Source organism: Amphiura filiformis, chromosome 10 (assembly GCF_039555335.1).
Source record: "Amphiura filiformis chromosome 10, Afil_fr2py, whole genome shotgun sequence".
NCBI lineage: Eukaryota > Metazoa > Echinodermata > Ophiuroidea > Amphilepidida > Amphiuridae > Amphiura > Amphiura filiformis.
Window position 1 is genome coordinate 59,781,222 of NC_092637.1, and position 18,222 is coordinate 59,799,443.

General features: G+C 38.2%; 1 protein-coding gene across 1 annotated transcript in view; it reads right to left on the minus strand.

The window, feature by feature from the left end:
• LOC140163096 (T-complex protein 1 subunit eta-like) overlaps positions 1 to 18,222 on the minus strand; it is a 63,240-nt gene that overhangs the window by 26,113 nt on the left and 18,905 nt on the right. The window contains exons 4-5 of the mRNA XM_072186472.1: positions 17,854 to 18,032; positions 4,867 to 5,038 (exon numbers count right to left, since the gene is read on the minus strand). Of these exons, the coding sequence (XP_072042573.1) occupies positions 4,867 to 5,038; positions 17,854 to 18,032 (351 nt within the window). The remainder of the gene's footprint in view (positions 1 to 4,866; positions 5,039 to 17,853; positions 18,033 to 18,222) is intronic.

Sequence of the window (18,222 nt, forward strand, 5' to 3'; positions counted from 1 at the left end):
CCCTGCCTGTATAGTCTACCATACTCTACTCAATGAGACCATCAACAATAATAAAACACTACTGTATAACAGTCAATCAATGAATCAAATAATGGCAAGAACAAATACAAGCAAAGCTCAGAGAATGGATTGAACGTATCATCATTTTGCTATCAAGGCAAGCATTTATTACACTGTAAGAGTGTATTTGTTAAGGAGAGCAAGAGTGATTGGACTTCTACAGTTCCCCATAAATCTTTTTTAAATGAAAATGGTTTTAATTTGTTTTTATTTTTTGGTCATTTTGCTGGGAAATCACTGGTTTTGCATTCTAAATTTTAAATTGAGATGTATTGTCTGACCCCTAGCCTAACAGAATAAACCAGAAAATAAAAACAAATGTATTTAATAATTCTGAACCTGTGTTCTTGTGTTATCTGAAAAGAAAATTTTAATAAGAATACCATGTTTGGCATTTTGATATAGGTAATTTACTTCTGGGATTAGTCATAGGTGTAAAATTTAAACTCTTACATACATGTACTACCCTAACTCTACTATTTCCCTAAATTAGTTTGACCTATCTTCAGAAGGTCAAAACAATAGTACCTCAGACAGAGATGCCACTTGGTGGTGTCAAAATTTCCTGAAAAACATGGGAAAATCCTGAAAATGCACCTTTGCCTATTCTTTTGCACAGTTAAGGATAGAGCAAAAATTTCCTGAAATTGGTAAATTGTCCATAAAATCAGGAAATTTCCTGAAAAGTGGTATCTCTGCCCAGAAAGCTTATTTTGGACTCAATTAGCAAATCTAGGAGCTTCCAGTGGCACTGCTTCCTGGATCTCCACAAGGGCATTGTCCCTGGACCCCAACAAAGACCCAAAGGCAGGCTTCTCGGACCCCAAACGTTGAGGGCTGCTCGTGAATTGCACTGCCATCATTTATTTAGATAGCAGTTCAAGTAATTTTTTCTGGCCTGGTATATTCATTACTTATTTTGACAGTGCAGCAATCAGAGCCGTCCATTCTTCATTGGTTTCAAGAAGTACACAGCAAGGGACCTGTGCACCTCCCTGCCTGTATAGTCTACCATACTCTACCCAATGAGACCATCAACAATAATAAAACACTACTGTATAACAGTCAATCAATGAATCAAGTAATGGCAAGAACAAATACAAGCAAAGCTCAGAGAATGGATTGAACGTATCATCATTTTGCTATCAAGGCAAGTGATCTACATGTATGTCATGACGCTACTGGCCTGATACCCAGAAAAAGAGATCTATCTTTTACAAGAGTGACTGCTCTTCTAAAGTTCCTCATGTCCTAAATTCAACAGAAAAATAAAAATAAAAAAACACTTCTGTTTTATTTTTATTATCTGTATTTTGGGAGTTTTGCCAAGAAATCAGATTGTTCGTTCTAACTTTAAATCAAGGTGTGTTGTTTGGCTTACAAAATCATGTATTTGTTGGACCCCTAGCGTAACAGAATAAAACAGAAAAAAAATTAAAATAGAAATGTACAGTACTTTAGAATTCTGAACCTGTGTTCTTGTGCTATCTGAAAAGACAATTTTGAATAAAAAATACCATGTTTGGCATTTTGAAATATGTAATTTACTTCTGGGATTAGTCATAGGTGTAAACTCTTACATACATGTACTACCCTAACTCGACTATTTCCCTAAATTAGTTTGACCAATCTTCAGAAAGTCAAAACAATAGTACCTCAGACAGAGATGCCATTTGGTGGTGTCAACATTTCCTGCAAAACATGGGAAAATCCTGAAAATGCACCTTTGCCTATTCTTTTGCACAGTTAAGGATAGAGCAAAAATTTCCTGAAATTGGTAAATTGCCCATAAAATCAGGACATTTCCTGAAAAGTGGCATCTCTGCCCAGAAAGCTTATTTTGGACTCAATTAGCAAATCTAGGAGCTTCCAGTGGCACTGCTTCCTAAAGTTCCTCATGTCCTAAATTCAACAGAAAAATAAATATAAAAAAACACTCATGTTTTATTTTTATTATCTGTATTTTGGAAGTTTTGCCAAGAAATCAGATTGTTCATTCTAACTTTAAATCAAGGTGTGTTGTTTGGCTTACAAAATCATGTATTTGTTGGACCCCTAGCCTAACAGAATAAAACAGAAAAAAAATTAAAATAGAAATGTACAGTACTTTAGAATTCTGAACCTGTGTTCTGTAGAATTCCGTCTAGAAGCATATATGCCTCTAAACGAGGGTTTTTTTTAACGAAAGATATGAAAGGCCAATACCCTTCTCAAAAACACTGCAATAGATTGGTCTTACAAATATATATGTTTGTACAGCCGCCTTTATCAGTAATATAGATGTTCAAACTCCAAATAACGTTTTTGTTGAGAGTGTCTGCCTCTTGTCTCTTAATCTTATGTCAAAAAAAACCTTGTTTAGAGGCATATAATATGCTTGTAGACGGAATTTTACGGTATCTGAAAAGACAATTTTGAATAAAAATACCATGTTTGGCATTTTGAAATATGTAATTTACTTAACTCGACTATTTCCCTAAATTAGTTTGACCAATCTTCAGAAAGTCAAAACAATAGTACCTCAGACAGAGATGCCATTTGGTGGTGTCAACATTTCCTGCAAAACATGGGAAAATCCTGAAAATGCACCTTTCCCTATTCTTTTGCACAGTTAAGGATAGAGCAAAAATTTCCTGAAATTGGTAAATTGCCCATAAAATCAGGACATTTCCTGAAAAGTGGCATCTCTGCCCAGAAAGCTTATTTTGGACTCAATTAGCAAATCCAGGAGCTTCCAGTGGCACTGCTTCCTGGATCTCCACAAGGGCATTGTCCCTGGACCCCAACAGAGACCCAAAGGCAGGCTTCTCGGACCCCAAACGTTGAGGGCTGCTTGTGAATTGCACTGGCATATTTATTTAGATAGCAGTTCCAAGTAATTTTTTCTGGCCTGGTATATTCATTACTTATTTTGACAGTGCAGCAATCAGAGCCGTCCATTCTTCATTGGTTTCAAGAAATACACAGCAAGGGACCTATGCACCTCCCTGCCTGTATAGTCTACCATACTCTACCCAAAGAGACCATCAACAATAATAAAACACTACTGTATAACAGTCAATCAATGAATCAAGTAATGGCAAGAACAAATACAAGCAAAGCTCAGAGAATGGATTGAACGTATCATCATTTTGCTATCAAGGCAAGTGTTTAATACACTGTAAGAGCAACTTGCAAAGTAAGAATATCTTTTTTAAGGAGAGCAAAAGTGATTAGTCTTCTACAGTTCCCCATATACTCCCAAAATTCCACAGAATTGTTTTTTAATGAAAATGTTTTATTTATTTATTTTTTTGGTCGTTTTGCTGGGAAATCACTGGTTTTGCATTCTACATTTTAAGTCAAGGTGTGTTGTCTGACCCCTAGCCTAACAGAGTAAACCAGAAAAAAAAAATAGAAATATATTAATAATTTTGAACCTGTGTAGTTGTGTGACAATTTTGAATAAGAATACCATGTTTGGCATTTTGAAATATGTAATTTACTTCTGGGATTAGTCATAGGTGTAAAATTTAAACTCTTACATACATGTACTACCCTCACTCTACAATTTTCCCTAAATTAGTTTGACTTATCTTCAGAAAGTCAAAACAATGGTTCCACAGAATGCTTATTTTGGACACAATTTTGAGCTCAGAATCCAGGAGCTTCCTGAGGCCCGCTTCCTGGACCTCCACAAGGGCATTGTCCCTGGACCCCAACAGAGGCCCTAAGGCAGGTTTCTCTGACCCCAATGTTAGGGCTGCTCGTGAATGGCACTGGCATCATTTATTTTAGATAGCAGTTCAAGTAAATTTTTTTCTGGCCTGGTATATTCATTACTTATTTTGACAGTGCAGCAATCAGAGCCGTCCATTCTTCATTGGTTTCAAGAAATGCACAGCAAGGAACCTATGCACCTCCCTGCCTGTATAGTCTACCATACTCTACTCAATGAGACCATCAACAATAATAAAACACTACTGTATAACAGTCAATCAATGAATCAAGTAATGGCAAGAACAAATACAAGCAAAGCTCAGAGAATGGATTGAACGTATCATCATTTTGCTATCAAGGGATGCGACTACAATCCAGAAAAGAGGAATTCAATTTTCTCCAACCAACATCTTTGCAGAAATATATATCAACGGTCAATTGATTTTTGAACTTTTGTTGATCTTAGCTGACAAGAATGACACATAGCAGAGAAATACAGTCCATATTGGGACCACTGGCCCATATTGGGACCAATTGATGCAATTTACAATTGGGCCGTCAGAATTTAAATTTGCCCAGACATCTTTTATTATCTATTTACTCAATATACCCACCAGTTCCACTAAGTGAAAGGGATGTTAGGGTTCGGTTCATTAGTCAGCACTACACTATTTTGCAAAGACCCATCGTACTGGCCAACCACAGATTGATAGGTGACAATTAGCCAATCACAACCTGACTTCATGTTTACTCCATAGACTGCACCAAATCCGGCAGTGCGAAGGATCTTTTCAAAATACTGTCTAGTGAATGAACTCAGTACTCTTGAATGGCACCAAACTGACATCACAAATTCGCACATCACACTCATGTTTGTTCATCTAGTCTACTGTGTGTGTTGATACCTCAAATGGACCTGATGGGTATAGCAAATAAATAGATAATATCTTTGCCATGTGCATAATTATTCAAGTTTTGTTTTAAGCTCAATCTACAACAACACCAGGGCAAGTTACATCCATATTACAACTTACTCAATTACTATCAATTGCCAAAGGCTGGGTATCTAAGCCCTGTAAGCCAACTCGGATCATCATCATATCTTACCTCTAGTCCACCACCTTGTACTTTCTTTATGCCAATCATATCCATGGGCAGAAGCTCATCCAACAAAGACACAGCATCTACCACCATCTTTGCAAAGAAATCCTTCTGTGAGGCTACCAGCTTGGAACTCAGTGTGGTGGAAGCACACTTCAACAGCAGCTGACGATGTTGTCTGTCATGTAAGAACAAACAAGCAAAACACAATGCTGCAGGTTAACATGGATATTGTTGAAAATGTCTGACATAGTCACATTAATGAATTCTTTGCCCCGTAATTTATACTGTACCTTCCCCTCCCTACCTCCCAGTTGATCTCCCTCAACTTTTTCTAATCATGTTCTCTTCTCCACATTCTTTTTTCTTAATCTCCACAAGTATCTTTATATTCCAGCTTCGCTACAGTACACATTTCCCACTATCTTTTCTTATGATCTAAAATATATGTAAAATCTTTATTATAATGACGTGCCATTTAAATTTATAATTTCATTCATAATTGAAAATGTATATTATGTGTTAGTTCCAATTCTAAGGTCCACACTACTCCAGAGTATTGGACCAACTCTCAGGAACTCGGGTTGACCAAACACCACAAACTCAAGACAGGACTAGAACAGCCCTACTCAAATTTGTTTAATGTATTTGACCAAGTTGCTTTCCCACAAGAGAAACACTGACAGAAGATATGGGTGAATCTTCTCAGCTGACTTACTGTGGGTTTGCCAAGATCATATTTTCCAGATTAAATCTACACTTTTCATGTTCTTGGTATTGTTCAGTAGGCCTATCATGTTGTTAAGTAAATCTGTTCAATTGGTTTGGATTTATCCGTTTCATAGGCTTTTATGATGTATAATCAACTGGTTTGCTGATGGACAGTTATGAAACTGTCAAGACTTTTGTTAGAGTTAGCCACTAAATCGACAGGTGCAACACATTTCATGTCATTCTTTTCAGAACTACAATTTCTTCAGGAGATAACTTGGACAATTTATTTTTAAGATCAGGGGTCAGTCCACTCTGAGTAACTATATATGACATATAACCAGGGGAGATTCCTCTATTAGTGTTGTCCAAAAGAAATCATCGCTAATCCAAAAAAGGCTTGAAAACTTGTCCCACATCAAAACCATTGAAACCTTCAACTTGAATTCATGACAAAAACATTAATGCAGCAAGGCATGATTTATTGCGTCTGTAATCACTGCACCGCACACCAAATTGACCAATTTCTCTCTTTAGGACGACACCACAAGATACGGAAATATTTCAGTCATGGTCAAAATTAGATCCTATGTGTGGTGTCTAGCCACAAAGTGCTACCATAACCTAGACTATCTGTACAAACTAATCCTTGCTGTCACCAAAGCTACCACACCTAAACACCACAAGAGACTCACTTTCAATTGGGAAAACCCCTGCTTTTCACTTCTAAGAAGGAGATTGGAAACTTGTAGTAACTTCTGAGCTTTACATGGGATATATGTAGATGAGGATAACCAGGTGAGATCAAAGTTCAAAAATTAAAATAATTTAGAATAATTAATAAATCATTACCATCACAATGTGCAGTTCACTTATTCATGATTGGAAATGTAAGTTCCAATTCTAAAGTCCACACTACTCCAGAGTATTGGACCAACTCTCAGGAACTCAGGTTGACCAAACACCACAAACTCAAGACAGGACTAAAACAGCCCCACTCAAATCGGTCTAATGTATTTGACCAAGTTGCTTTCCCACAAGAGAAACACTGACAGAAGATATGGGTGAATCTTCACAGCTGACTTACTGTGGGTTTGACAAGATAATATTTTAAAGATTAAATCTACACTTTGGACTATGTTTTGCAATAAGGTACGCCACCCAAGAGCTGCGCTTTATTCCATGAGTATGCATCATTCTCAAAATAATCAGAGGGTGTATGATTTTGGGGGTCCATCGCGATTTTGGTGGTCCATCGTGAATTTTGCCAAACACACTACTTTTCAATGTAAATTCACCAATATTTACTGTTTACGTGAGTCCAGACCAGCACAATATCCTCCCGGAAGCCCTTCCGTGATATGCAAATGTCCGATTTTTTCCATGACGTGTTACCATGTGTGGTAGTTAATTCTTTACATCGATCGTATGTATGAGTGACGTCATTAATCATATGCATAATTGATTGAGCGAAGAAGGGTAGGATATAAGTCACAGAACGCACGCGAGATACGAATCAGTTCATGACAAAAACAACATTTGGACGCCAAAAAAGTACAGTTATGCATTAAAATGTTTATTGTACAGTACAGTAGTAGCTTTTCACATAAAATTTGCATTGTTCACATAATGTATCAATTTCATGGAGAGAAAAACATCGGACTAGCACGTGTGAAATAGGTGCAGAATTCGCATACTTGATTTACTTCAATTGCGTGTGACTTCATCAATGGATACAAAAGTGGTGGAAAACGATTTTCGCTTTTGACTTGAATTTTCGCGCTTTATAAAAAACCCGGCCGCGCATTTTGCCGTTTTAAATCGCGCGAGTGGCATGCCAGATTCTGAAGTTGCACCAACATTCACTTCCTTGGTATTGTTTGGTATCATGTTATTATCTGTATTAAGTTAATTCAATTGGTTTGGATTTAGCCACTTGATATAGGCTTATGATGGATATTCAGAATACAAATAGTTTTGCTGATGGAAAATCATTTTACCATCAGACTACCATTACTATTATTTATTTGAAAACTTAATTCAGCTTCTGAGCTTTACATGGGATTGAGTGCAACCTGTGAGATCACAGTTCATCCAATAATCCAATGCTGTCCATTTCATGAATGGAGTTATGTAATTGTAAAGTGTAAGTTCTAATTATATGGTCCACACTACTCCAGAGTATTGGACCAACCTCTCAGGAACTTGGGTTGACCAAACACCACAAACTGAAGGACTAGACTAGTCCAACTCAAATGTGTAAATGTATCTGACCAAGTTGCTTTCCCAAAAGAGAAACACTGACAGAAGACATAGGTGAATCTTCTCAGCTGACTTACTGTGGGTTTGCCAAGATTATTGATAAAATCTACCCTCTTTCCCTTCCTTAGTAGTTAGTATTGTTTGGTATAATGTTATTATGCAAAGTAGTTTGTTCCATCACTATAATAGATATAGCTGCTTTCATTCTAATTTGCTGCATTGTCCTTACGGTTTTAGGAATCAACCCTATTTTTAATTAATTAAATTCACTGATTCCCAAGGCAAGCTTTATAACAATAAGCTAGCATCATGCTCTATCAAATCACTGAGTGTAGGTATTTATTTGTGAAATCCCCTAATAAAAGACTCACTATTCCTCTTCACACTTGCATATTAATACTGATCATCATCTCAGCTCGACCCAAAGCAGAATGCATTTGACGTCAATCACCTATTTTCAATATAAAGGAAGATTCCCTATTGAACTAATACACAATACAGAAGCTCTGCACACCCTTCATCACTGGCAACATGTATAATATTGTATCTATTTCATATCCCCACCCACCCACACCCCAAGGGTGCTGGCCAGACCTGACTCAGCTCAACATATGTATACGATGAGGTGGCTCAGTGTCTCTCTGGAAGGACACCAAAAACCTTGCCCCCTACAGCACCATGTACACAAGTCATGGTCTTGAAAAACAACTCGCTTGCTTGCTTGCTTTAGGGCCATGAGACAAGTATTATTTACTCTGCCAAATATGGTTGAGTTTATTGATATGCTGAGCTGGCAAGCCAACCAAGTGACATATACAACGAGCAGCAGAAGCCGTAGCCTAATGACAAGCCACGTTTGTCAACAACTGCTTGTCGATATGACAAGTGGGCTTACTAGCACACTATTGGTTCCACTGCGGCTATTCAACTTTCATTTGTACAGATACTTGCTTCTTGTGAGCAGTTGGATTTTGTGACTATTTGCAAGTGACTCCTATTTGTAGTGATGAGCTGACCACTCCACGTTTTGATCGCCGACAATTTCTTCTTGAATTGGCCGATACAGATCCTGATCTGTATATTTATACAAAAATAACTACGTAACACTTCCTACACTCCCTGAGAAATTAATTAGGATGCCCTCTATAGTCAGCAATAATATTTTATTGATGTTTATTTATCTGGATTTGGCTAAAACATAGAAATCCACCTAGTTGTGATAAACACCCAGGCAGCAATCACCTTTTGTGGTAAAATATGATGTAGTTAATTGCTGCACATTCTGAAACATACTGCAATTAATTGGTTCACTAGAGTAGCATATAGAAGGATTTTTACCATTTCCGATTCAGAACCGATTCTTAAGCTTAAAATCGGAAGGAATTGGAAACTACTGATTTGATCTGTTCTTCTCTACCAATTTTCATCCTAGAAATGTGTGATTCCTTTGGCCCTAATCTCCTTTTCCTTTCCTACAATTCACTGTCGTAGTGCATGTTAGTAACCATTGGTTACTGGTTCAAGCCTGGGCTCATACACCTGTTCCGAATTATGATATGCCATAGGTTGTGTGTTGTGATCATTTTGATCAGTGGTTCATAACAAAGAAAGCGTGAGCCAGTTGACTTAGCAACGGTCACATTGTAATGTGCACTACACCAGCAAATAATGTCTGAACCCTGTAATTGCAACATTGCTCCTGGTGCATCAATTAATCAATCCCCTACTTTTGCCTATTCTTGAAAAATATTCCTGCACAAAGGACTCAATGTTCAATTATGTCCACTACAGCGTTTGCCTAAACTTCTTGAGATCCAATTCACAAGACGAAACAGTTGCATACAAAAATTGAGGCATGCATTGAACCTGTGTACAATACTACTCCCTATTTGCTGTAATTGCTTCTGAATATAATACCGCCATATATCTACAATGGGTTTCAGAGAAGAACGGCAATCCCATGCTCAGATTGACGCAAGCGCCCTGTTAATGAGCGACATACGCGGAGCTTCGTTTTCACTTCAAGGGCGCCGATCTGCACCGACCAACGATTTGATGCACAATCAGCCAATCATATTTTTGGTCTGTTGCTATGATTGTCAGACGATTAATTCAGCCAATCAAGACCCCACTTCTGTGTTCACGTTCTACAAGCTCTAAAAATGTAAACAAGTGCTGTGCCGTTCTTCTAACAATCATTCACCTTCACACCTGGAATTCAAAGATCAAGGTTCATTTGACAAGCTTCTATAGCCAGAGAAAGGCAATTCTTACGCATTTAAAAAAATATCTTTCCCCAAATGAGAACAAACAAGTTTTAAATTCTTATTGAACCTCTACCTGATGCTAAAAATAGGTGAAAAATATAACAAACACAAGCCAGCAAGAGTATGTTTCACGCACCATATATATTTGCAGTTTAACAATTTCTCTTTGCATGCTCCCTCCCATATGTGGTACTATCACCCTCTGATTGCTCCCTTCACATTTGCAGCTTCACATAATTGATTTATACATGTTGCAAATCTCTAATCCTAGTAACATGAGCAAGCTCACCTAAAAGCCTAGATTTTCTGACATTCTTAGCATGAATCAAGTATTGTTAGAACAGTAAGATAAGTTGCTCATAAATTCAACATTTCCAGTTTTACATGTGTCAGATGATATATTAGCCAACCTTTGGTTTTCAATTATAAGAAATCTGATTCAAGGAACTACAAATGAAATCACAACAGCATAAAATAAAGACTGACTGATTGACTAAGAACTAAGAAATAGAAATCTTGTCTATTTTAAGTTAGCGATGCAGGCCTATATGAACATATCCATCATAAATCTTCAAGACCAATAATTGCTCACCTACAATGAACCCAAGTGCAATGATTTTCAACGGCAAGATATTTAAGAGTTCACACCTCGAGCTGTTTCAAAGGAAGCACGCTGATTGGTGTCTTCTTCCTGCGTTGGGAAACCGACACCAGGAGCAACATTTACACAAGCCTTGTAGAGTGGGATTTGCACAACAAAACCTTGACGCCGGTGATATTAACCAGCGCTAGAGGGTGTTACGCTCTCACAGTCCAGGCCTACCATGAAGAGCTGATTCACAGTGCTTGAGGTGTGGGGAGTAGCACAAGAAAATAACAAATGCAATGTTTTACAAGCTGAAAGAAAAACAAAACCTCCAGTACAATGCTGACAGAAGACTGTTTACCATGGTCAGTCAGTGTGATGATTTAACATGTTTGGCGATGTTGATCTCAACAGGAAGTCATCACAAAGTAAGAGTAGGATATATTAATAGTTGTAGTGTTGATAGTTTAACAAGGATGCAACAATCTCAGATCAAACTGAATACATTTCCCAAATTGTAGGCAGGGAGTGGAGAGAGAGCTGGTGCTTTATGATTGTAGACCCACCTTTTAAACACAGAATTCTCAAACTATGAGTGTAATGTGCCACCCTTCGTATGTACATGGGTGACCCGAGTCATGGGACTGGCCAGCGCTAACTGCCATGATGTAGGACATGCAAATGCAATTCTCCAGCACATCTTCTTGCAGTATTTAAATTCAAGCCTACTTTGTTGCACTAAGAAAGCAAATTATCTGAGATCTATACAAATTAGCAACTTGGTATTTATGGCAACTTGTGATACCTCCTTGTTCTGTCACAAATCTAATTTGTGATGCTCCTAACTATTCAAATCTCATTAGCAAATAATCTGCTAATAACCCTGCTTCCCCTATCCTGTCAGAGGCGGCCCTTCAAGCCAAAACACAACAACACCCACAGCTGAGAAAGAGTTTGCTGAAATGGGGTTTTCCCCATTGCCATAGGTTTCAGCGCATGAAAATTGCATTGAGAAGTGGATTACCCTCAGTGCCAAATAACAGTACCATACAAAGTCTTGTTGATGCAGATAGAATTTCACCCTAATTTATGACTCACAACTCCATTTACACAGATTTCCCAAGATTCTCACTGAATTTTTAGCCCAAACAGTTGACCCTCAACTTATTTTGAAAGCATTTCCAACTCTCTTCTCACACTACCTTCCAAGGGTAGCATTTCAATGGGTCCAGGACCCCTAGTTTTACGCTACAGTGGGCCCCTTAAAATTCCACTTTATGTGTAGAAAAAGATCTCTAAACCCCAACATTTACAAATTTGGACCCCTTAAATTTGGAGGCTGAAGCTGAGGCTGAGGCTAACACTACTCCTGCTACCTTCACTATTTTGATGTCCTTCAAAACAAAAACAAAACATTTGAAACTCCACATAACTCACATCCAACAAACGATGACATTTGGCTAACTTGCAGCTAACTCCCTTTTCTATAACTCAACCTCAACAAATGCTTCCTCCCACAAAACTGACAACAAATTTCATAGCACAAGTATCGCTAACTGCCTAATCTGTCAATTAGCTGGTGTGATCAAACAGTTTCCTATCATGTAATCACTTGGTGTAACAGGTATCACCCAACTGTGTCTAACATTCTAGAGGGAGGGAGGGAGGGATGTAGGGAGGATGGCAGGAATGATCCACAATTACAGTCCAGCATCAGACAATTCTTGTTAACATGGGGAGGGGGGGGGGGAAGAAATCAGACAGGTCCTTCCCACAAATTTCACCTTCAGAATATTTTGTTGGTGCAGGAAATTGAGCATTTCTTTCTAGAAAATTGAGGATTGTTTTTAAGCCCAGTGGGAATAAGTACTTAAGTTCTGATCCTCCACAGAAAAAATTACAATTTCCACAAACCCTGACACAAATGGGCCTCTAATCATTGTTGATCCATACAGATTTCAGGTTCTGGACCATGAGGCTAATTTGTAAACTGCTTGGGACTCAAAAAGGTTGTTGACCTTACACACCCTATGTAAGTTATACATGTAGTGAGAAATCATTTCCAATCAGATTGTCCATCAATAGACTGACCCATCCTTAAGTCACTAATTGGGAGCTTGGCTTGTGTTTACCTCCAGCATCATAAATATTAAAATATTCCAACATCTTAAGAGTTTTTGTAATAATTTAAATTAAGAAGTGCCAAAAAACAAACGTGTAAAGAAATGAAAGAAAAATATCCCAATTATTCATGCACAGGGCTCACATATAGTTCATTTTGTTGTTGCTATTGTTTTATACCCTTTATACTTTCTAAAATCAATAGGTTTGGTTGCTTGCTCATTGAAGCTGTATTATTATAACTGGAAGCTTTCATTATCACACAGCATCAGGGGAGGGGGCAAGTCCAGCATGGCATCTGTGAGAGAATGTCTTCTCTCTGTAGATAAATAGAGCCACTGCTACAATGTCCATCTAGTTGTTGCCATGCAGCATGGTCGGTTGACTGCTCTGGTGTGACAGTGATGAGTCATCTCGATCAGAGAGTGCCAGAAAATTGTGTCAGCGTGGCTCCACTCAGAGCTTGCTACAAATCAACGAGGAAATAGCAATGACAGATAACATAACAAAAAACACATGTATTCAGGCTGAGCACGATTGGGCTTGCTAGCTAGCTGGATGGATGGACGGATGGATGCATACATGGATGGCAACATGTCAGTCAGTGAAGGCCTACAAAAAGGGACAAATATCAGGGTTTGAACCAGTCCCTACTTAAGTGAAACACACAGCTCAGTTGAGGTGCATTTTATGAGATAAAAGCTACCCACTAAGAGTTAAGACACATTGCTACATGTATTCTGCCATGCAATAGGTATTGGTGTTACACATAAGGCTATCCATGACCATTTTCATGGTAACCGGTGGGCCTGAGCCTGCTTACTTTTTCCTCCTGGCCTACAATACAAAAAAAAAATGTACCACCAACACATAGCAACACCTGGGTGAGTATCACCAGTGACTAAATGCAGCACAACAATGTTGGTCCTGGTCTATAAACCTTGCTAAAATACACACCTTAATTAACTAACTATCAGATATACCAAAATATTCATACCTGTTTACTGCTATGGCTACACAAATAGATGATGGTGTCAACTTGTTTTTTTATCATACATGAAATTAAGAATTAACAAACTGGCCAGTTTACTTCTTCAGAAGAAGCCAATTTGATTGGTCATTTGTTTGTTTTTTGAGAAATAATCTAGAACATTTAAGCTAAAAGCAATTGCATTCTGTGTAGCAAACCGATGGGCACTCTCAATTGACTGTTTCTCTGAGCCAAGACAGATATGTGTGCTGACAGAGACTGTCATAATGGTGAACTGGTCATCGCAATGAATGGGTGGGTGGGTACATCTCAAAGGTTACCTACAAGTCAAATATTTCACCAACTTGTGCCTTCAATTTACACAACTGCAGCAGTACAATCTCATCCCACAACCATGCTGGGTCTTGCACAGAAGTTCTTTACAAATTTCCTATTCTTTTTGAAAATAAAATGTTAGTGCTAATATAAGTAGAAGATTCGTAAAGTTAGAAGTTATAGAAACTCTTACTTTTAAGAATGACCACCAGCATTTTTTGTGCGGCTACCATGCAAAGTATCAATGAAAAAGTATCATACAATTCTTCGCATGAAGGTAAAAATGTTCGCAATTGGAAAGGGGAAAACCCTGGTAATTCATAAAATGTTTGTTCACAAGATCTAGAGCTCCCTCCACACTTTTCCTTGACTTTCATTGTTTTGAAATCACACATTCAGGCACGTACATTGTACGTATGATAAAAGAATGTCAACAAGTGACCTTTTCTGTTTTTCGTTTGTTTCTTCTCTTTTGTCTGGAGGCGTTTTACCCGTGACATTTCCTCCATCCAAGGAGCCGCCTGGTTGTTGCTATTTACCTTTCAAGGTTCACCTATCAGATAAGAAGGCGCCCTCGTGTGCCCCGCGTCCCTTGACGATTCTGCAGCAGTATTACGTTTCACGATGCCTAGACGTAGCTGATTGGGTGTAATGAAACCTGTCATTGTAGCCTACTGGGATGTCATCACCCAGTACTGCTGCTTGCTTGCTTGCTTGCTTGCTCAATGGATACACTTTCCGTGGTACTGATAACTCTTATCATTCAGGTATCTCTACAACAATTCATACACTACTACTTGGCATCTTAAATGACTTGCGGGAGGGAGGGAGAGTAGGTTGAGTCTTCATGTACATACACTTTCCAGCAGTCTGAATTTTTGTGAATTTTGTGATATCCTGATCCCAAAATTTCAGTGGGGAAGTCAATGCAAAATTGACATATAGTTTCATACATTGTGTACACACATTTTGAATTTTTGAGTTTGTGTGTTATTTTCCCTATTCTTATTTCATAGTATTGTGATATGTATGTCAGGTCTCCAAATTATCATTTTCAATGACATAGGAACTTGTTTTAAAGTCTATTTAGTGGACAAAGGCAAAACGAGTGCACCAGAGTCATTTAGTTCTTTGAAAATAGACATAGCTTTGGGGCATGCACCAAGACTGAAATTGGTGACTGAACTAATAGCATCATTAAGCTTGACAGACCATTAACAATTTTTTGACAAAAAAAAGTATGACAAATGCACCAAGAGGGCTTAAAAGTGTCCCCAGCCTATAATACAACAGGAAAATAGCCACCACCTATATCCAAATAAGCATCATTACATATCCCTGCCAAACCCCACTGGTCAGATATTAAACAAGTGCCAGCTTCCTCTCCTTGGACGTTTGGCAGGAAGCAATTGCATGTAGTACCCCCAGTCCTACTTGACTAGGAAAACCCACAAATGGAACACTGCTGAATGAAGGCTATGACAAAATTAATGCAAGTTGACTGCTTGTTTTATGCAACCAAAACAAACAAACAGTATTCACCAGCGAAGTGGTTACATAACTCCTTGGTAACTGGATCACACACCTTTTGGAATTGGTAGTACATGCCATAGACTTTGTGTTGCGATATTTTCGATCGTGATGCAGAACTCAAAAGCGTGATCCAGTTGACACAGTGATAATTGGATTACACGTAACACTTCGCTGGCGAATAGTAATGATGAAATGGTGGCTGAAAAACAAATAACCTAACAATGCAAGATAGGCCCCTAAATTTTACAGATTGACAAAAATGGAAACAAATAGAGGCAGAAAGAAACATACAGAAACAAAAGAATGTGGAAGAGTTCAACAAACAGTAACAGAAATGAAAGAAAGTAATCAGCAGCCAGCGCCAAGGTATTAATGCAGCGTACCACAGTCTGGGATTTATACATAGTATAATGGCTGTAGAAGTCCCACTCATAAAAACTCAATTTTGGTGCCACAACTAGAGCACCAAACACAGAAATTTTGTAGCAGAAAAAAACCCATAATAACACAGAGACAAACAGATTAAAAAAGATAACAGCTTTTTGACATGTGTGCAATTGACTTTGGGATGTTGGGTAGCCATTTCAACCTTTTTCTTACATATTGGTTGGACTTGCAAAATCTTCAAACAAATCATGCCTGAATCATTGACAGTTCCTTTGCACCCTAGAACATTTTCTGCACAATACTTCAGCAGGATAACCGGCTACAAAAAATATGCTTCTCAGAAATTTCTTTATTTGGTGAAGCAAAATTGTCTGCCAAATACTAACATTTCCTTCCAAAGGTCAATATTTCACTGGAAGGTGTTTCCCAAATTCTGTGTTTTTTCAAGGCACATGTACCACCCAGACACTTCATCCTGTAAATATTACAAGACATGGAAGTGACCAGTACATTATATCCAAAGAAGAACAAGCAGTGACCATCACCTTGACCAAGAAACACCAGCTTCCTTTCTCATGGCCTCTTTCACTCCATGGGCAAGCTGGCATAGTATTGATCATCATTATGTTGTCATTGTATTGGGGCCATGGAATCCCCCAGTCCCTATCCGTAACGCCAATGCTAAGTGGTTGTGACTTTATCCTGTACCCTGGAATTACGATGACAGGGATTTAAGCAGAAGGAAAATAAAACAAAGGACTTGTAAATAATCCCACAGGGAGATCATTGGTAAAACAAATCCCATCAAGTGACAACAGATGGCGCTATTTCTAACAACTTACAACGCACTGTGCAGTGCAGAAGTTTGAGGAGAAACAGGGCATAGGCTAGCAAATATTGCAAATTTTCATGACAAAGATTGCCTTGTCCAAGTTTTAAAACCATGTAACTTGTTCACACAAAAAGAGTATGTTTTGGCTCATGCTTTAAAAATTTATTTCATTTCTAGAAAGCATCATGAAATAAATCTAAGCCAGCCATCAAATAGCAAGCATAGCATGTTTGCATTTCAGGACTTTTAAGGTCATCTAATTTCACATTTAATGTTCTATGATGGGTGTTAACTATAAAAGTTAATGCTGCTACTATAATTGTGATACTAGTCTTTAAAATCCAGCCGTCATTTAGGATGACGTGACAAGTATGCAATATTTCTTTTCAAACAAGTTTTGAATGGATCCTTCATGATATTCTATAAATCAATTCAATCCAAGTATATTTGGCTGCAAGTGTAAGAAATAAGCACACTATGCCCCTTTCCCACTTTGAAGCCCCTTCTGCAGCTCCTGACAAGTGTCAACAAGGTAACAATTTATGATGTTTTGGTGTATATCTACCAGTGATGAATATTCCTTAGGTGATACAACAGACAAGGTACCAAATGGTACGCACTTCTTATGTGTCAGTGGCACGGGAATTGTTGGCCCACGGGCCACACAATTCTACCAAATTCATGTCTGCTATACAAACGCTAGGTTGAGTCAAATATTAGCGGTTTCTGTTGTGACCACAATGAACCCACGGCGCTGCACTTTTCTCATACCTACAGAGTGATCTGACCAAAGTCTACCTTACTCTCTTCATCTCACTTACCCAAAGCAAAGTTCCAATCACTAATACAATACACACTATGAAACACCACTTCTCATGTCTGTGGTGAATACTCAGAATACACATGATGGAGATTCTACATAGTCTATATACATAATAGCTGGAACTTTGCCTTGGTATATGAGATTATTTCAGTCAAGTCTACTCACTCTGGGTTGTCGCGTGGAATTTTGATAGCTATTTCCTGAATTTTGGCCAGGGCTAGTTGAGTAGCTTTGCGATATGCTCGGACGATGACCTGAGGGTGTACGTTGTCTTCAACAAAGGCTTTCACCTGCTTCAGGAATTCTGCTGCCAGCATAGTGACACTTGTAGTACCATCACCAACCTGGACATGGGTGCAAAAAAACAAAACAAAAATAATCACAATATGTATGAAGTTGTACAGGAATGTACTGGATCAGGCTAGAGAGACTGTAGTTTGCAGTTAAATTGTAATGATTCCAGTATTCCCGCTTTCAGGTTTAATCAAACTTGTTTGTGTTTGCTTGTTTTTATGCCAACAGCAAAAGAAGAAA